Genomic DNA, 20,489 nt, shown 5'->3' on the forward strand with positions numbered 1-20,489 from the left:
CAACATGGATGCTCTGGAAGTTAATACACGTTTACAGATTCCTTAGATAAAGTGCTCAAATGCACAAGACTAGGTGTATTATGAATACCTACACTGAGAGATCAGTTAGAGACTGGGTATGCTTTTTCTTCAAGGTCCTGCTGTACTTTAAAAGTTGTATTTCCAGTAAATGAGAAATACAAACATCATAAAATACTACACAAATAATAAACTTTTTTTCCTCTCTTGTAGAAATTTGGAGACCACTCTGTGGCACAGATAGAGCACATGCGCTACAAACACCGAATCCGTGTCCTGCAGAGCCACGAAGATACAACCAAGCAAAATGTGGTAAGTAGGGTATTACTTTGACTGAGGTAGCTTAACATTGCCTCTCTGGGGGCACACTGGTTTAGTTTTTAAAAAGGTGCCATCAGGCCTTGAAACAAGGAGGAATCATTACTGTCTCTGGAAAAAGTTCTTTCCTGGGATGCTGAGGATTTTTCTTTTGCAGCCATGTGCATTATTTTCTAGGGTGGCTTTACAGTTAAGAACAACTGCAGGGCCATCCAGCAGGGCCATCCATCTCTGACCATGGCTGGCCCGGGGCAGATGCCTGGGGAAGAGTGTAAGAAGAGACAGCACCATGCGATGCTTCCCTGGCCTCCTGTGACCTGTAGCTTAGGGACTTCCTGTCTTTGTTTGTAATAGCCCTTGAGGGATTTCTCTTTCAATGGACCTGTCCAACTGGCGAACCTAAAGAAGGGGGAAACATTGCAAAGATTTTTCAATACTGTGGTTTCAGCTGTAGCACGACAGTACAGTCCCTGCAGGGCTCATGAGCCTGCCCATGTCAGTGATGAAGGCAGTAGAGACTGTCACTAACATGATTTTCTTTCTTTTTAAGCTCAGAGTTGTCATCCCAGATGTTTCAATTCTACCTGAAGATTTAGAGGAATTGTATGACTTGTTCAAGGTCAGTCTCCCTTAAAAGCAGGCAGTGCACTATTTGAGGCTTCTTTGGGTGTAACTTCCAGCTGTTACTTTGCACTGCTGCCCTGGACCTCATGTCCTGTGCCTGGGCGGTGCTGTTTGGATGGGATTATGCCATTTTGTCCTTTCCGTGGTTGCGCAGTTGTTAAAGAGGAGTAGTAAGTAATGCACAGATCCTTCAGAGAAGAATTGCTCCAGAGTTTCCTTTATAACTTGCTGCTTGGAAATGGTCCCTGACAAGTGATGTTCTGGTAACTTTCACATGCAGAATAAATTAAATAATATGTAGCTCTGCTCACTGTGATCTTGGCCGTGCTTTTGAGTCCTGCTTTCTTAATGCTGTTTAAAGGCAGAGTATTTTCCATAAGGGAAAGAAAACTCCACAAACATGTGTCCTTGCTATTTGTTCCTAATTTCTAACAGTTTTATTTCCTTTTTTTTTTTTTTTAAACTGAAAGGAGTTTCTACTTCAGTTCCTTTCTGTCAAGCTGATATTTGACAAAACTTGTAATAAAGTTATTTGGAGACAGGGACATCTAAGCTTATACAACTATATTTGATTTAGAGGTCCAAGCTTGTAATCATTTTCCTTAATGGACTATTTCTTTTGTGTATTGTCCACAGCCATAAATACTGAGAATATGACTGTGGTATGTTGTTAGTGTTATACAGCTTTGTCACTAAGTGCAGCTCCTCCTTCCATTAGTGGTTGTAAGATGATGCTGCTGGAGCTTGTTTTTCAGTGCTTCGCTCCTGCTGCTCACTGCTGTTTTTGAGCTTTAACTCACACTCCTCTTATTTAATTTCTTGGTGGCAGTTCCTTTTTCTTTACTTTCCTTGCTTCCCTGAGGACAGCTTGCTTTGTTAGGACTCTTTGTTTTGCCTGTCCCTAAGGGAAGACTAATAGATACAGTATCCAAATGGAGATGTCTGAGAGAGAATAAATGAGCAGGTCAAGCCTGTATAATGCTTACTCTGTGTTTTCTGTGACCCTCTGTACCTTTGGCTGGTTAGGAACATCCTGGGCCACATGTGACTAATAAGAGTTTCAGTAGCCCACAGTGAATTTATTCCAAGAATTTGCACGATCTCCCTTCAAATGTATTAATTATCCATTACAAATTGTGAGAGCGGTTGGCTCCTCTGATTGAAGATTTGCTTTTTCACACAGAAATGGTCTTGGTATCAGTGTGACACCTCACCCAAAGAGAATTTCGAGCATTTTACAGCAGTTTGATGTGAATGCCTTTTACTGCCGGTGGTGCTCTCTGACACTGTGCAGTGCAATAACCCCTCTCCCGCCTCCGATTTCTCCTAGAGGGAACATTTAATAAGGTGTTACTGGGAAATGACGAGCCCAGTGGCAGAGCGGCACGACCCCAGCCGGCCGTACGCTGAGCAGTACCGCATCGATGCCCAGCAGTTCGCCAACCTGTACAGGCTGGTGTCGCCCTGGACCTGCGGGGAGCACACTGACGTCCTCGCCCAAAGGACCTTCCGGCTCCTGGATGAGAACATGGACCGGCTCATCGAATTCAAGGGGCTCGCCAGCTGCTTAGGTATCAGCTCACCTGCAGGGTGGAAGGTGGGCAGAGAAGGGGATGGCATGTGTGAGAGATGTGAATGTTAAAATGCTGTATGACTGGCAGGGGAGGATTTTTTTTAGGGTTTGTCATTATCCTAATCAGTGACCTTTACTGATTTTTTTGTGTTCCAATCACCCAAAGTCAATTTGATTTAAAAGACAGTCTAAGGAGATGACTGAATCTTGTATTAAAAAATTGATAGACAATAATTTTGTTTAAAATCTTGTATGAATTAAAATTATACTTGAGTCTGTATGAAATGCTAGGAAATCCTCTCTACTCGATGGCTGCTGTCAGTATATCTTTGAAATCTCAGTATATCTCTTTGTAACCACTTGTTAAAGACTTAAACACTGCTGCTTGCCTTACATGTTGACTTCAAGCAGAACATAAAAAAATCTGGCCCGCAGGGACTGAGGGCTTGCTCTTGGGTTGGTCTTGAGGCCACCAGCTGTCCTAATGAGATAAGGCTGCCTGTCCCAAAATCTGGCTGAAGAGAAAGTGCCATATCTGAACTGTTGCCTGATCTCAAGTGGGAAAAACTGGATCAACATTCAAAGCTTCAGTAAAAATCCCCACATTTTTGTTCTTGCCACTTAAGATTTTTAGAATTTTTTTATGTGAACCTTACGGCACTCTGTATTATATTGTTATTTGATTTTGATTCTTAGATGGATACAACTTTAAATTAAAAAAGTTCTTCACAGTATTTCAGTGCATTTGAAAGTTTAGAATCTTATTTTTAGTGGTCATTGAAAGTGTGAATTATATTACACGTTAAATAGGTATCTTCTGTGGGCTTACTCTGTAGAACAGCAGTAAGAGCTGAAGGGGAGAAATACTAAGAATATCATGTCGCCAGAGTTTTCTGTCTCTCCCCTCTCACATTCCTGTTAATCTGTGGTAGCAAACAGCCTTTGCTAGATTCCCTGCCATCCTCCATGATATTTTTAAACAATGCTGAAGCTCCATAGGCTTAGGTACTCCCAATCTACTTTACAAGAACAAAGACCAAACAGATGGCTGTCACCTGCTGTTCCTCATTGACAGGCACAACTTAAAGTAATATAATACACTGGCCATATGTTTATTGTCCATGTAAACAATTATCCTTTGTGCACAGAGAGATGCCTGATTTATTTTAAACTGTGGAAGTGCGTGCTCTGGTTCACTTCCTTCTTGTTCTTTTTTTGCCTTGCAGATATTATGTATAATGGAGAAATGAATGAAAAGATAAAGTTACTATATAAGCTGCATATTCCACCGGGTAAGAAATCTGAAAGGGAATGAATACCTCTGTTTCCAAAAAAAAAATCTCTTGCTTTTGGGAGAAAGCTGCTTTATGAGAATCTTAATCTTGCCTCCTTCCAACTGGGAGCATATAGGATGTACATTCATAGTTACGCTCACCACATTTTACAAATTACTCCAGTCAAACCTTTTTTGGATGAAATTTATAGATTACAATGTCAAAGCTCACACATCTGCTGCATTCAGAGATCTTTTGCAACCAATTACATGGTTACTTCCAGACAAAATATGAACTGAAATAACATTTTTGAATGGCTTGTACTCCATGTACAGTAGAGATCTCCTTATCATATCTTGATCCAGTTTTGATCAGGTGACAAAATTCTGTGGTAGTTCCTCTGTTCAGAGATTTTAATTAAATGTGCCATTCTTGGCAAACTTCCAACTGCAGAATAAGTCTTACTTACAGTAACATAATTTTAAATACTTAGAAGTATTTAAAAACTTATTTGCCCCATTATTTTGCTTTCTTCAAATATGTAAGTTCTAGAAACATAAATAACCATTATACAGAATTCAAAGGATTACATTTGTCACTTTTTTTTGGATAGCTCTCACAGAAAATGAGCGAGACAGCCAGTCACCATTAAAGAATCCTTTGCTGTCAACATCAAGACCACTAGTGATTGGAAAATCAAATGGTATGTCCAAAATGGTTCTCTAATGAGTGTGCATATGAGATAACACACTTGTGATCCCTACCATGTTATCTCTGCTCTCTGGGGTTTATTTTGAAATGTAAATTTACTCCAGTGACTTGAAAATTAATTCTCCTTTTTATGTCTACTCCAAAAAAAGGTGATGCAGTAGATTACCAAAAGCAGTTGAAGCAGATGCTGAAGGATCTAGCCAAAGAAAAAGATACTAAAACTGAAAAAGAATTGCCAAAAATGAGCCAGGTATGTACCTTAGAGATTGTAATCTGTTTTTAAGTAAGTGTACTTAAAATGCAATGACTGAATACAACAGTTTGCCTCCTTCTGAGAAAGTGTGACTTCAGCCTGTACTTAGATTCAGTCCTTCATGCATCAAGGATTGGGGTCCTCTGATCCATGAAGCATGTGTTTAAAAACTCTCCGCTACCTTTTTAGCAGCTCCCTCTACTCAGACTGTCTGGTGAATAGAATTTCAGATTTACACTCACCTGCAGCAGAACAGGCAAGCAAACAGGCTTGTGCAGGCAGGATAAAGCCCTCCTCCTAAACCCAAGAATTCCCGAGAATGCATATTGCTGTTCTGTCTTCCCATACCTCCTCTGCACCAAACCAGTGACTTAGTCCACCACCAACTGGGACTTGCCCTGTCATAGCCAAACACTGACTAAAACTGCATGAAGTAAAACAGCTGAAGGCTGTTGTCATCTTACTATCTCCTCCCTAATGCCAGTAGCTTTTTATTAAGTTGCTGGCATAAGGAAATCTACTGGAGGGAAAAGGGTCCCATATTAGTAAAACAAACTGGTACATAAAGTTTTAAATGGGTGGCATGTATCTCACCTGTCAGCTCAGCAGGGACACATGAGCTCTCCTAAAGGCATCACACTGAGGATATGGAAACATCCTCTCTAGTCTGATAATCACCTGTGATGGGCAAGTGAGGGAGGGAAAGAGGCTGGGAAGATGTCTGAATTTTACTGGCAGAAGAAAAAGATCTGGGGAAAGATGGGAGAGAAACAGAAGGGAGGTGGCTTGCAGGCCTGTGGATGACTTTGGTTATAACTCATTCTGTGTTAACAGCCACCAGTAAGGGACTATCCCTTGCCTTATATCTCACTTGCCCTCTGACCACCTGGCAGGTCCAGATCTCCTTCATCAAGGCATCAAAATACTTCACTGCTCTGTTCCCTCTTTGATTTCAGCACGAGGATTCCTAGCACCAGTGGGGGTTGAAATCCCTTCACTAGCATTTTTTTAAAGCAGGCAGAAGCTATAAATGAGCATATAAATGTACACAGCATTCTGCCTGCCTCTGCAGTACCGTGCCCTCGTACTTCTGCACTGATCCCATAACATGGCTGTTCAGTACTTTGATGTTGGTTTTTCATCCTTTACAGAGAGAGTTCATTCAGTTCTGCAAAACATTGTACAGCATGTTTCATGAAGATCCAGAGGAGAATGATTTGTATCAAGCCATTGCCACTGTGACCACACTGTTACTTCAGATTGGAGAAGTAGGACAAAGAAGCATCAGCCTGGGGAGTGGATCAGATGAGTTCACTGAGGACTTACAGCCCGAGGCCTCTGCTTCAGACCAGGATGCTGTTTTTACTGACACTGTGAAGACCCCTCACAAAGACTCTCAACCTTCTCCTGTGACTGAAGGGGACTGGACTGTCTCTTTTGAACATATTTTAGCATCCCTCCTGACTGAACAATCATTAGTTAACTTCTTTGAAAAACCCTTAGAACTGAAACCAAAACTTGAGAATGCAAAGCTAAATCAATATAGTCTCAAAACAAATGGAGTGAGCTGCTCACCACGGAGTGAACATACAAAACCAAACATGCAGTAGCAGCAAACATGTAAAAATTGAAATGCACTGAAATTATGCCAAAGCACATACTGTACAAGGCTTTCAGTTAGCAGTGGACTTCTGATAATTAATTTGTTGGTCTGTGGTTTTCAGTTTAAGAGCTTTAAAAGCTAAAGGGTGTGTAGGTTTGTTTTGTGCCATTGATTTATTATGTTCTTGTTTTGAATGTAAAAGGAAACATCTGTCTACAGTGTGAAGACACTGAAGCCCTCTTCCGCGCTGGGAGACCAGAGGCTGGCTCCAGTTGTCTTTTTTTTTTTTTTTTTTTTTAAAACAGGGGAAAACACTTCTCATCTGCTGTCTGCAGTTTGGGTTGCCTTTTTTTGCACTAATACTGAAACCTGTTTCAATGCTGGTAATTGAAACTATTTTAATATATTTGATTGTATTCCAATTTGTATGTCTTGCTCAAATGTTAAATGTACATGGACTGTGCTTTCTGATGTTTGTCTGTAAAAACATGCACTTTTCAATAAACCCTTTTTGTACAAGACTGGCATTGACAGTATTTACTGATTTATGGAAGGTAAGTACTTTTAATCCTTACTTCATTACACAGATTCCCTGAGCTAGCATGATCACAGTTACTTCACTAGTCAGAAAGCTGTTTCCATGTAGCATACAGAGCTGCTTTGGGAGAAGCCTACTGAGTCTGCCTACGAGGCCAACAGGGGACTAAATACAGGGAACTTATGTCATCCACAAGAGATTACATGTATGAAATATATAAACCATCAGTTTTGGTTGGGTTTTCCTTGTTTTGTGTTTTTTCAACAAACTTGGCCTTAACTTAAAATACCTGTGTAGTGTCTCTTTACTGCCCCAGGAACAGAACAAAAGCACTGGGACTTTGCCATCCACAAAGAACATTAACATCTTCTCCTTATTCCATTCACATGTAACAGAAGTCTACAGTATCTTTAATTAAGCAAATTGCACCATTATGTACAAGACTAAAGAAAACAAGATACTTTAAGATGTTGGTACCTGTTCAACTCAATGTTTCACAGCTGAGAGCTTGAAGAGACTGGACAATAAAAACAACAACTTAGGAATAAACTTTCTTTTTATCCTTTTATTTGTAATGAAAATCAGATTAATTTTCATCCACATTGACTGTCTGTAGACCTGCAAAACAAGAAATTGTATCACCATCTGTTACTAAGACAGTTCCCTTAAAGTATATGGAAGTCTTCACAAGAAAATGTGAAGCTGTTTCAAAGCTAGTTAGTTTATCTACTTCTGGAAGAGCAAACTATATAGGCAAGTATGATACAACATGAAGTTGGCTTTTTTTATATGCAGAATTGATTTTTCTCAGATGACAAGCAGAAAGGGCTCAACCTGCCTGAGCTTTTGACATCAGAGGATGGGCTTTATATGGGAAAACAAACCTTAAAACTACCCTAACAACTATGGCCAGTGTTTCTTGATCTTTCAAAATTTACAGGACTATTTCACAAAATTCTGTATTCATTTTAATGCAGATCAGGGAAGCTAGCAGCCCTGGTTTCTACAGCAGATATAGTTTAAGCAAGCATTTTGGCCCTTCAGCATGCTTTTCATCTGAATTTTGTACTGCAGGAGGAGCTGTCCTGCTTTGCTACTTGTGCAGAGAAACATGGCGTGAGAGATGGCATGGAACCTTCCTCACCTTTGAATGTTGTCACTGGTACATAGGTAACCAGTGTGTACAGTTTGTTTGGTGAATCTTCATCCTCATTGCGCTTTCTGGACAAACGTACACGGATACGGTAAGGAACATTCCTAAAATGAAGATGGCAGATTAATTTTTAGTAAACTATGTCCTGAAACCTGTGAATTCATTGAAAAGTTCTTTGTTCCATAATTACTCCCCCCCAAATTCTTAAGCTCTGCCTATTTGTGCAAAGACATGCACCCTCATAGTAAGAGAAAAATCCTATACCTTTAAGAGATTGTACTTTTTGCCTTAGAAGAGATTTTTAGGGGGTTTTTTTGTTTAGTTTTAATAAAGTGAGGAAGTAAGATTGAAGTGAGCCTTGAATAAGATGAATCCATAATCCAGTAGGTGCATTAAGTCAGAAGTGCATCATCTGTCCACTACTGATCCAGGAAATTGTCACTTCATCATCAGCTGCAAAGGTGATCATGAAGTGAATATGATCATCATGAATGTGAACATGAACACCATGAACATGATCAGCAAGCAGCTGTTACTAACAAGCATTTCTTACTACAATAGAAAATGGTGAGGAAAAACCCACCAATCTGCTGTGAAAGCCCAAGGCCCCTGTCCAGAGTTAAAAGTACTGCCCAATCTGTATGCCAGAAGTCATGTGGAAATTCTAGTGAGCGTCTAATCTGAACAAAGATCTTACTTGGAGGCACACAACTGATCAACGCTGCTTCCTCACTAAGCCCCTGGAATCACAACTAAATTACACAGATGACTTTGTTTGTAACAGGGAAGTCACAGTGTAGCAGTACACAGTAATCAAGACACAGGAACTTGCTTTGCTTTGCTCCCTTCCTGATACAAGTCAAAAGCATTTTTCATACTCTATGTAAGTCACTCACTATCATAGGAGCTGACATGGGTGATTTTAGCCACTCCTGATCCTTCCAGAGGATGATATTTTACTTTGCCTACATTATGTATTCTAACCAGTAAAAACTGCAAGCTCAAACTGGAAAGACAGATATGGTGACTTCTTGCTCCACAGACCACACTGCTACCAGTTAATATAAGGAAGTCTTGGTTAGTAGCCTCACTACTCTGAAGTTATGCTGTTTCCTGCTTCCACTGCTACTTACTTCTTCATTGGTATGAACTGTAAAGTTTAACAGGAAAGACAGAAAACCCCTGTCCACAAGACCCAATAACTTAGTCCCACTCTGCTTTTGAAGGAAGGGTTGGCCACACAATACCAGGTAAACTACTGTAAATATGACTCAGGAATCCAACTCACAAAAGACACAGTTTAAAACTGTGTGTATCCAGTGCATCACTCAAAACATCAATCCCAATTAACCTTTTATTATGGTTTAAGAAGTTCCACTCCTCAAAGCAGTTCTTTTGGACCATCTTTACACATGTCAAATGCCAAATCAGCTGCCTCTGTAGCAGTGATTTAATGGAAGCTGTAGTTTTTGACCCTCAAACTACTTACCGTTTGTCCTTTGAAGAAAAGATTAATGCCCTATTTAAAACACACCTACTTACCACCTCACATAGCATTTATCATTTCAGCAGGCTTCAAAATCTAATCCTGTTCAGACATACTACACAAATCCCAGGCACCTATCTTGGGACTAAAGGTATCACTAAAAGGCCATAAAAAGTGTCTGCTGTGATAGGGGTCAGGGTACTTCAGTATTACAATACCCCAATCCTTTCTCTTCCCCCACCCTCCACCCCTAAACCCACATTCCTTTTTTTCTTCACTTTATTCTTATTAGAGGTAGAAGGAAGCTCTTTCAGTCCCAGAGTTTGCCAAAGCTTCGCTACAAATATGCTGGGAGAACTGACCAGAATACAGAGTTGACAGAAAGATTACCTTGGCACGTATGCTGTAAGAAAAAACACATCTGCATAGAAAATGCAAACACTGCAAGAAGCATACAAATGTTTCTACCCCTCCAAGTCCTTCCACACCCAGTAAGGAAAGCTGCAGAAACCCACCTTATTCCTTTAGCCCAGACTGCTTTGTTCAATCTGGTGTCAATGCGGACGTCGGGAGTACCCATCTCTTTCATCGCAAACTTACGGATCTCCTTGAGAGCGCGTGGTGCCCGTTTCTTGAAGCCCCTAGGACAAACACAAGAGCCATTTCAGGACACTGTCAGCACTCAATGTTGCATGCTGCAGCATTCGCTGGTGTTCTCTAAACATACAACCTAAAGAATTGTGTTCAACAGCAGACAAACAGCTGCATCACAGCATGACTACATTTTTACCCTGGTAGGCAGCTACTAACCTTGTGCCTAACAGAAACCTCATATACTTAGGGAGAATAATTTCAGTAAAACTATGCAACCCCAATAACTCCTGAATCTTAAGCCTTCAGTTATGTCAGTGTGTTGGAAGATCACATTACTGGAGAGATCAGAGGTTTCAGACACTGAATAGAAGGCCTATGAGAAAAGCAATGCAACAATAGTAACACAAACTTGACAGAACTGTAACAGTATTAAAATAAACTGCTGAAGAATAAAACTGACATTATTCTGAATAACAGCTTCTCCTACACAGTACTTACTTTCTCTCATGCTAGCAGGATGGCACCAGTACCACCATCAGAACTGGGGTTTTTTACCAGTATAGCTTGTCTCATGCCCATTATGGATAGATCCTGCAGGACTGGGCATTCACAACACAAGCTAGAGCTGCACTGTGTGTGTTTAGCCATATATGTTATACTCACACTGTGACATGGAGCTGTATCAGTAGTGCCTGAGGTCCCACAGTGGGTTATATTTAGTATTATTTGCACATCGCTGTTGATATTTAGTGTTAGAAATGGGAAGTGGGTGCATGATTACAATTGAGACAAGCATTAAACAAAAAGCACTGCAGCCCTAGCACATACCATGCACAAAAAGTGGATAACACAAAAAGAAAAGTGGATAGCAGGATAATCTGCCTTAAAACAGACTGAACTGCTAATCAACAGGCAAGGCCAGAACATCCTACTGCCAATTAAAGAATACCACTGCCTCCCCTTCTCACCCATGGTTTTACAATATTTCACTGCCTCATTTCTCTCCAAGTTAACTTCAGCCATTTCCCCAATCATTTTGATTCAGCTTGTGTCTTCTACATGACTGCAGCCATACACAGAATGCAAGGGTGATGCAGTCTCCTCTCAAATACTTCACTACTACACGGTTTTACGAGGTTCAGCATTTTACCAGGTAAAATTCCATCTACACACAACAAATACCCTTTTAACTCAAATCATACCCGAATTTACACCTCACATGACTTCACGACAAGCACAAAGACAATAATGTGACTACAGCAATATATAATTTCTAAAACTTAATCAGTGGGCTAAACTTTAAACATTTGCCTGGAAAAGAATGACAACCTGTGCACAGAAGTAAACAGATCTAACTTCAAATTCAAGTCCTGGAACACTCACCAGCAAAGACAGCCACATACAAAGTGTGGCGCTGCACAGGCACAGAGCTCCTTCCTCGGGACACAACCGAGGCACAAGAGACCGCAAACAGCATGCAATAAGGACAGTCCTCCTCTGCCCTTTAAAACCTATCCCACTTAACATAAGGGATAACAACTTACACGCCATGGATCCGCTTGTGAATGTTGATGGTGTATTCCCTCGTTACCACCTCGTTGATGGCAGAGCGCCCCTTTTTCTTCTCGCCGCCTTTCTTTGCAGGAGCCATCTGAGCAACGCTGAAAAACATCCGTACACGCGTCAAACCAACTTCCCTCGGGACTTTTCCCGTCCCCTTCCCTCCCGTCCTCCCCAGACCCTTACAAACCACACAACTCCCACATTCGGAACTTTAAACCTAAACCTAATTAACCCCCGGGTCGCACCAGTCGCAGGCTACACGCAGCAGCTTTCCAGTATCACAAGTGCTTTACTTCTGTCTGCCTGAGAGGCGCAGGAAGCACACCCGATACTATGACCACCTCACATGAGGAGCGGGCTCCCGGCCAGCCCCAAGCGCTCCTGCGATGGCCCCGTCCTGATTCTGCGTGTCCAAACCCCTCCTTCCTCAAGGCGACCCGGCAGGGCAGCTCAGCCCGGCCCGGGATGAACATGACGATGCCTAAGCGGCTCCTTCCAGGGACTGACAGCACGGGCCGTATCCACCTCCCATCTGTCCCGCAGGCCTCCCCGGGCCTGAGATACGGGGGGGGAGGGCAGGAGATGGGCCCCATTCCCGCCGAACGGGGGCCCGCCGGGAGCTCCCAGCCGGTGCCCCTCGCGCCGGGCCGCCCCCCGAGCCGAGACGGGCCGGGGACCCCCCGCGCCGCGGGGTCTGCGGGGAGGATGGAGGCGGATTCGGCGGGACGGGCCCCCACCAACACTCACCCTGCCCGGGCACAGGCCGGAAAGGAGCGCGCGAGGCACTCCGGGAAACAGGAGCCCTTCCGGGACGAGGGTGGGAACAGACTGCGCCGGCGCCGGGAGCGGCTCAGCGGGGCGGGGCTGGTCTGAGGGGGTCGAGGCTGCCTGTGCCGGTGCTGGGGGTGTTCGGTGGGGTCAGTGTCTGTGTGTGTCCGTAGCGGGGATGTTCAGTCTGTGTGCCGGTACCGGCGGTGTTTGGTGCCCGCGCCCTCTTTAGCCTCTCTCATGTGAGCTGCGTGGTGGGCTCAGCTTGGCGCAGTTGTGCTTCTAACAAACGTTTTTCCCCTTTCAGACCTGTAGCTCCTGTTCCCGAGACAGAAGCGAGGCATCCCGGCATGGGGCAGTGGCCTGCTGTAAGCACCCCGCCTGGCCACCTGCCCGGAAAACCGGCCCAAACTGAGGGATTATATTGGAACAAGCTAGATCTCGGCTGTAATGAACTAGAACAACAGCCCAGCTCTGTGAAGAGAACTAGCATTGCCTTGTGTGTGCAACAGGGAACAAGTACAGTAATCCCAAACCAGAATGTGTGTACAGGGAAGAAATGAGACAGAGCATAAAAAACTGGGTCTTGACATAAATCTGCTCTTGCAACCACTTTGTATCCTTCCAAACAGTGTAAGAAGCCAACCTAAAAGAAGGCAACCCAACACTATTTGCAGCTTTTCTCTGTTAACAGCTTACAGCGCTGCTAGTTTTAGAAAAGATAAAGATAAGTGCTCCAAGGCTGAGCATGGTTTGGACATGCCACTGGCAGTTGGGAGAAAGAGATGTGGGTGTATTATCTCTGAGAGTAAAACAAAGGAATTTTCCCTTTCTGGGACTTCTGTCACAGTGGTTGAGATCCATCAACTGCTGCTTCCACATGTTTTTCTTACGAGGTACTCATGTTCCTTTGTTACCTCTTCCTGCCTGAACTTAGAGATATCTCCTCCCCTTTCCCAGGATAAGGCCTTACAGGAGTGGCTGGAATTTATAAAGTTAGCCTCCAACTTAGCCAACTGGGCTTCACTTAGGTTTGTCTACAGTTTATGGAAAGAGGGAGGTTCCTTCAGACATTAAGTGAAACCTCCGGATTTAGCTTTCTAATCTTCATCTGGTGGGGTCACTCTTGCTTCACTGAACACAAGAATTTAAAGAGATGAGTCGGCTAACTCACACAGGTACCTAAAGATGGCAGTAAAAACACTTTCTTACAGACCAGATCTATTAGCTAAACACTTCCTAGAGACTAGACTTGATTCCCTTATCTTCTTTCAGTGAAATAAACCAGCAGAGTTGTATGGACTGAAATACATATGCACTGATCAGTGCTACCACCCAGTTTTGCTGTCAAAGCAACAAGGTCGTTTTGCCAGTGGGTTTTCTTCAGGAGATTTTTAACTTTTTCAGAACTCAGGGCAAATTAACTTTTTCATTTCTTGAAAAGTTTTCTTTCACTATTTCCAGCTGCCAGTCCAATTACCTCCATTGTTCCTCTGTGGCACAGAAACCAGAACACGCTGGTCTCCGGTGATGTGATCCCTGGTACTGAAGGGTGGGAAGGGCATGACTGCACTCTCTTGAAGCTAATGCTGGCTCCAGTGGCTGCAAGCTGCCCTGAGGGCCATCCCCTTTCAGTCCTGCTGTGGCGAATGAAGACATTACTATGCTCAGTTATCCACCTCAGTCTGTGTTGGAGGCTGCTGCTCCTGCAGCAGAGTCAGCAGAGGGAAAGCAGACCTGTACCCTATCTGCTCCATCCTGTAGTCAATTTGAATTTAACATTAAAAAGAGTCTGCACAAGGATGCTAAAGTGGAAACCAGACTGTCTACAGCGTGAGCATTCCAGAAGAGATGCGTCACAAAACTCAGGACAGCAATATCTTAAAACACTAAAGCTGGACATGATTCAAAGCCCTTGTGTGTGCTGGGTCAAACTGTTCTTTAAACCATCCATTTTGTCCTAATATAAAACTGTTTGGTTGGAAGTACAGAGCTGCCTGAGGTCTTTAAAGTTTTAAAATGAACTTAAAATGAACTGTCTTCGCTAGCAGCTAATATAACTTCCTGAGCTATCATTCTCAGAGTCTATGCCATGACAAAAATCCCATAGGATAATACTTGTTTTTGCTAACCATGTGCCAAACACCATGCAAGGCTATGGCTAAGATAAAAAGTCTAAAGTGAATCACATAGTTGAACAGTCACAGGAAAATGTGTGCAAGTTCTGCAATAAAGCCTTTTGGCTATTTTATTTTATTCTACAAATAAAGACAACTGTCCATCATTAAATGGAAAAAAAATAATAGTTTGTGTTGTATATAGCATGAAACAGCAGTTCCCTTCACAAAAACATTTCTAATTAATTAGTTTATTACAAAATACCCACTCACAAAAAAGCACAAGCACAATCTTTATACTTGTGAAATGAGTTGATATTTCATATACAAAATAATTTCCACATAATTCCATATAATTTTATTTTATATAGAAATAGGTCATTATTACAACAGCTGTACAATACACTACTTTTTATTTAATAATTACATAAAATCTTTCTTAGAAACATATCAACGGAAAACATACAAAAAAAGCGAAAAGTGCATTTCTTTTTTTTTTTCCTCCAAAGGAAAATTTAATCCTAAATGTTACAATGAAAGAGATATGTAATAGTCTGCAGCATCCCGAGTCACTGGGCCAAAACACAGTGCATATTTCTCAGAGACTTGGAGTGGGCAAGTTAGGTTGAAGAAGGATTCACGTTGTACTACTGGAGAGTTGCATGATTGTGCTTACAATTTGAGTTCTCTTTTGCAATCACAATTCATGTAGGAAACAGTCCAGAGTGGGTTGTGGGTTTGTTTTTTTGGTTGGTTGTTTCATAATGAAGTTAGGGTAAGCTGCATAATACTTTTCAGATTCTAAATCAAGGGTTATGAGCTGTAGACCATCTTCACCAATGGCTGGGCTTTCTCCTCCATTGGATGTGCTAGTTTGGCCACAAGAATGAAGAAACAAACTTCTCTTTACAGAAAGTGCCTAGGTTTTGTCCTCTGTGCAGTTGTGCAAAATAATAACAATAATCATAATAAAAATAATCTCTTGTTCTCTCCTCAATAGACCTTTGACGCAGTGCTTTTCATACACAAAAGAAGAACTGAAACAGTGAAGGCCAAATACCTCATGAGTCTGCCAACAGTCTTTTGGAATTGCCAGATAGCTTTCGGAACGACATGCTGAGATTGAACGCCTTCTCCCGTGCACTCACTGGTGATAGAGGCTGCACAGGGTAGTGTTCCTCTTTGTTTTGCTCTGTCAGTACATACTGTGCTCACGAGATAGCGCAAACTGAATCCAGCGTGCTGTAAATGCGCTGTCGGTTGCAGTCTGCACTCTGTGGCGTACTTCTGTCATAGAGCTTTGAAAGAAATGCTTGTGCAAAAGCCAGAACAGTAAGTACAAAGTCATTCTCTTCTGCCCCATGTGCCCATTGGTTAAAGCTAATCGTGCATTGATTGTGCTGGTGGGACTCTATCGCAGTGGCTGTGGTAAATTTGATGATTCTGATAAGCTATTCCTTCTTCTTGATGTTAGTTGTTGCTGTTGCTGCTGCTGCTGCTGTGTCTGATGATACCCCATATTTCCTTGCTGTGGTGAGTAAGATGGCAGGAGCAAAGAATCGGGTTGTTCATTGTGCAAAGAACTTGGTGTTTGCACCTACAGATAAAACAAAATTTATTGTGGTGTTCGATTCTTTCCCATGTTTAAAGATCTTCATCCTCAATGTACAGGATGCTTAAAAATACTACTAGGGTGTTGGCTTTAATTTCTGGAGCTGTTTGGCATGAGGTTAGCTTAACTAATGCTAGAAGGAATGGACACAGATTGCAACAAACAACATTCCAATTAGGCACTGAGAAAGGTTTTCTCTTAAGATTGCACTGCCTGAGATTTGCAGGTTATTCTGAAAAGCCTGTTTAGGAGTAGGGTGGGCAAACATGTCAGAAACGACACAGATGGATGACAGAAATGAAACAAAAATGAAACAGGGATCCCAATGTGCTTCATGCTGTCCCTTCTAGCCCTTCCTTTTTGTGAGTTTACAGTAGGGTGTGACCTTGCAGTGGTAAAGTCAATGTGTATTTTGCAGATGCTTTTACTGGAAACAGTATCTGTCAAACTTTTTTTCATTAATTCTCAGCTATGATAAGGATTTAATTTCAATAACAAGAGCTTAATCATTTGAGGTTGGTGATACTCTTTCAGTGATGCCAGTGGATACATGACCAGGTTTTATAGACTCAGTTCAGCGCCTGTTGAGCTAACAAACAGACACCTCCTTTCCCCCCTTCCCCTCTACTGTAGTATGTGTTGAATTGGGTCAAAAAAATAAATATTTTTACATCTTCAAATCACCTGGTTCTTCCAGGCAATGGCTCCACTTTATCTTCTTTGCCTTGTGGAGCTGAGAAAATATGTTAATTTACTGAAGGGATCAAGATATCTGATCCAGATCTCATTTTATGTTGATGCTAGTAATTAAAAATCATCTTTTGACTTGTAAAATAAGCAAATTTTATACTGAATAAAGAGTACAGAATAAATCCTAAGGCAGCAATTTTCTCCAGCTAGAAATAAACATTAAATATATCCAGGATAATCTGATTATGCTTCCAATGTACAGAATTAGTAATTTCCTTTTAAATATTCTGACTGTTCTCACTGCTCCCTTGCTATACTGCTACATGACACTGTATCAGTGTCTCATATATGTTGCTATCTCTAAAATGGACATTTCTGCCAGGATCACACTCCAGTAGACACATGGAGCTTCGTTTGCACAGCCCATTCACCTTATTACTCTGCATGTACATTTTATACATCACCCTCATTGTCCTACCTGCAGGTAGCGTTGTTGCTGATGCTGTTGGTGCTGGAGTTGCATAGGTGGCAGAGAAGATGGCTGAGAAGGAGGTGTAGTGGTGAACCCTTGGTTTAACACTGCTTGTCCCATCAGTATGATTGGAGAGCTGCTGCTGGAAGTCTGCACTTCCAAACTTTGAAACATTTGTTGGGTTTGAGAATACCTACCAATCAAGAACAAACTGTTGGAAGCAAAGGTGTTCTCTTAGGATAGGGATGGCAGTCCCTAGTCTTAATAATTCATTGAATCACAGAATGGTTTGGGTTGGAAGGAAACCTATAGATCATCTAGTGCGAAGCTCCCACGCCATGGACAGGGACACTTTCCACCGGACCAGGTTGCTCAAAGCCCCATCCAACCTAGCCTTGAACACTTCCAGGGACAGGGTATCCACAGCCTCTCTGGGCAACCTTTTCCAGTGCCTCTCATGCTCACAGTAGGAATTTCTTCATAATATATGATCTAAATCAACTCTCAGTTTAAACCCATTACCTCTTGACCTATCACTACGTACACTCGTAAAAAGTTCCTCCCCAGCTCTCTTGTAGCCCATTTTAGGTACTGGAAGGCTGCTGTCAGGTCTACCCTGACCTTCTCTTCTCCAGGTTGAAAAACCCCAAATAATTCCCAATAAAGGATTCTCATGCATGGGACCTGCTAATATGAATGACAGCGCCATTGGCAGCACTGTTTTTCCTTACTGTGTGCATGAGCTGGGCTTGGAGGGAAGAATGTATCTCACCTCAAAATCCAGATCACATTTTTAGGTTCATTAAAGATTCTGGTTTATGTATGTCTTCTCTTCAGCCACAGCATTCACATTCCAAGCTCATTAAACCAAATGGCCTTTGATTCTGTTTTAATATGCTGAGCTCTGAACTGCAGCAAGAGAGAAGTAAATGCACCTCCTGTCCTGCTGCCTGTGCTCCCCTGTGACTGCCTGTGGGGTGGTGATCTCCTGCAGAAACATGGCTGGAGTTGATTACCTCTTAAGCTGCTCATACACATATTGCCAAGAACGGTCAGCAGTTCCCATCACCATGAGCCCCATTGTAGGAACAGAAGAAGCCTCCAGAAACCCTCTGGAGTGAGGGATGGGACAGAAACAAAATAGTCGTCTCCTCTTGCCATTCTGTTTTTGCATAGCAAAGCTTTAATATGTGTTTTTTAGTGGAAGGCTGTGGGCAAAACCACAATGGAATTATTGTCAACCCAGCCTAATTCTGCTTATCCTGTAATGGGTGGTGAGATCATAGTGTGGCTTGTGTTCACTCAACAGCTGTTCAACATTAGGGGTTAGTCAGAAATGCTACAGTCTGGGTACTTGTACTGGGATGTGAGCTCCTATAGAAGAGTCCCATGAGTCAGGAAGTCTATGTGAACTGGGAGATCCATCTTTGCAAATAAGGCCTCTTTTATTCAGAGGCATAAAAGCAGATTTACAATATTTAAATTTGACAAATATAACTCAAGACAATCTTAAACAGCAATAATCAATGTTTTAAAAAAAGAAGTACTGAATACCTACATTCCTGAGGTAACATACAGAATTACTTTTAAAGTAATGAGGTACAAAGAGCTGCCTATTATTCTCGCAATTCCCAATTAAGTACAGTACAGTGACAAAATGCAGCTAAAAAAAAAAAGTCAGAGTCTGACGGGTGTTCTGCTTCCTTCCTCTAAGTTTTGAGGAGACAAACAACTGAGGTGGTTTGTTCAGCACCTTTTCTGAGGGCAGGGGCCTGTTGGTTCTTCAGTTCTGCTGCTGTAGATCAGGCACAGCTCCACTGGCATAACACCAGTGGCTCAGTGCCTAGAGCAGGGGTTTTCATGGCACCAGTCATTTCAACCAGGTCAGTGCTGACTTTCTCTCTCACATTTATTGTGATGGGTCAGAAGTTCCAGTGCTGAAGCAAGCAGCATGTGAGGGGCAAAAATTTTCCCCAGCCATGGCTTGTTAAAATGCCACTGGCACATGGTATTTCTCTCTGTCATCCTTCCTGATGTAACCAGGCAGGGTAAGGCTGAGCCTGAGACTGGAAGGCAGGCTTGGCACAGTAACACATTCATGATATTTATAACTACTTTGTCATCTTACAAAAGAAGGCCATTTCCCCTCAAAAGCAACTTTGATGTTTTATCTTTGACAAGTCACATACTTAGCCTGGGATCCTGCCATGCTGAGGTCTGAAGGGTGTCTTGCATTACAGGACCCAGGCATCATGGGCTGAATAGGCTGGCTGAGTAACAGTCTGATGCATGGGAAAAAAGAAAGAATGACATTGCTAGAACAGAAGTACCACACATTTTGCAAACAGAAACAGGACATTTTCACAGGCATGGCACTAGGCTGAGTGTTAGGAGGTCTGACCTCAGCTTCTAGCTGTGGCAGGCACATCCTGGGCCCTTGGAGGAGAGGGCTGAGGCTTGCCCTCTGGGGTGATGTGGGTGCTTGGCACACGACTGAGAAATCATGTTTTTTTATTATTATCTGCCAAGTATCTGGCTGCTTGAGTAATATTTTACAACTTCGGTTAAATTCACCTTGTGGTCTTTAAAGCCAGTAGCAAGATTTCCATTTTTCATAATGCTAAGGGATCAGACACCTATGCTCAGGGGGTTTTAATTCACCACTGCATTACTCCAGCTACAAGATCTGATGTGCGATTTTACTGCTATTTTCACTCAGCAAAACTAAAACATCAACTATTTCTAAATTTATTATCTGATTAGTACAGTAATACAACCCACATTTATAATTTCCCCACGAGCGTGGGGTTTCAGGGCAGCGACATTACTTTTGCTCCCGCTGGTGGGGATGGCTTTGTCTTTGCGCCTTCAGGGTATCGGAGCGCCGCTGTTTTGGTTCAGTGCCTAGCTGGGTACCAGGGGGACCCTCCCCCGCCCGCGCAGGGGGTCCCGAGGCGGCGGGGGCAGGTCGGACACACACACGGCCGGGCCGTACCTGAGCTGCTGGTCGTGGTTGCAGCCGGGGGCGGGCGCGCCGGGGGTGCCGCCAGGGGGCGCGGCGGGGCCGCCGCCGGCGGGGGCGGGGGCGAAAGGGGCGCCCCGCGACACAACCCGGCACTGAA

General features: G+C 42.7%; 3 protein-coding genes across 6 annotated transcripts in view; 1 reads left to right on the forward strand and 2 right to left on the reverse strand.

The window, feature by feature from the left end:
- Nucleotides 1-6,895, forward strand: part of TBC1D8 (TBC1 domain family member 8) — a 49,563-nt gene extending 42,668 nt beyond the window's left edge. For 3 of the 4 annotated variants that reach the window (XM_027641641.1, XM_027641651.1, XM_027641657.1), the window contains exons 14-20: nucleotides 232-330; nucleotides 887-955; nucleotides 2,291-2,531; nucleotides 3,760-3,825; nucleotides 4,421-4,510; nucleotides 4,668-4,768; nucleotides 5,923-6,895. In XM_027641641.1, the coding sequence (XP_027497442.1) occupies nucleotides 232-330; nucleotides 887-955; nucleotides 2,291-2,531; nucleotides 3,760-3,825; nucleotides 4,421-4,510; nucleotides 4,668-4,768; nucleotides 5,923-6,381 (1,125 nt within the window). In that variant the 3' untranslated portion in view covers nucleotides 6,382-6,895. Of the gene's footprint in view, nucleotides 1-231; nucleotides 331-886; nucleotides 956-2,290; nucleotides 2,558-3,759; nucleotides 3,826-4,420; nucleotides 4,511-4,667; nucleotides 4,769-5,922 lie in introns of those variants that run through there. The other variant, XM_027641666.1, reaches the window with a different exon arrangement.
- A 431-nt stretch (nucleotides 6,896-7,326) lies between these two features.
- On the reverse strand, nucleotides 7,327-12,588 carry RPL31 (ribosomal protein L31). The gene is made up of 5 exons (XM_027641697.1): nucleotides 12,456-12,588; nucleotides 11,690-11,806; nucleotides 10,067-10,192; nucleotides 8,057-8,169; nucleotides 7,327-7,530 (listed from the first exon to the last, which is right to left on the reverse strand). Exons 2-5 carry the CDS (start codon nucleotides 11,794-11,796, stop codon nucleotides 7,499-7,501), a joined length of 378 nt encoding a protein of 125 aa, XP_027497498.1. The 5' UTR covers nucleotides 11,797-11,806; nucleotides 12,456-12,588; the 3' UTR covers nucleotides 7,327-7,498.
- A 2,100-nt stretch (nucleotides 12,589-14,688) lies between these two features.
- Nucleotides 14,689-20,489, reverse strand: part of NPAS2 (neuronal PAS domain protein 2) — a 104,138-nt gene continuing 98,337 nt past the window's right edge. The window contains exons 19-22 of the mRNA XM_027641684.1: nucleotides 20,363-20,465; nucleotides 19,557-19,649; nucleotides 17,374-17,560; nucleotides 14,689-16,190 (exon numbers count right to left, since the gene is read on the reverse strand). Coding sequence (XP_027497485.1) covers nucleotides 16,005-16,190; nucleotides 17,374-17,560; nucleotides 19,557-19,649; nucleotides 20,363-20,465 — 569 coding nt within the window. The 3' untranslated portion in view covers nucleotides 14,689-16,004. The remainder of the gene's footprint in view (nucleotides 16,191-17,373; nucleotides 17,561-19,556; nucleotides 19,650-20,362; nucleotides 20,466-20,489) is intronic.

Source organism: Corapipo altera, unplaced genomic scaffold (genome assembly GCF_003945725.1).
Source record: "Corapipo altera isolate COAL_440 unplaced genomic scaffold, ASM394572v1 0, whole genome shotgun sequence".
NCBI lineage: Eukaryota > Metazoa > Chordata > Aves > Passeriformes > Pipridae > Corapipo > Corapipo altera.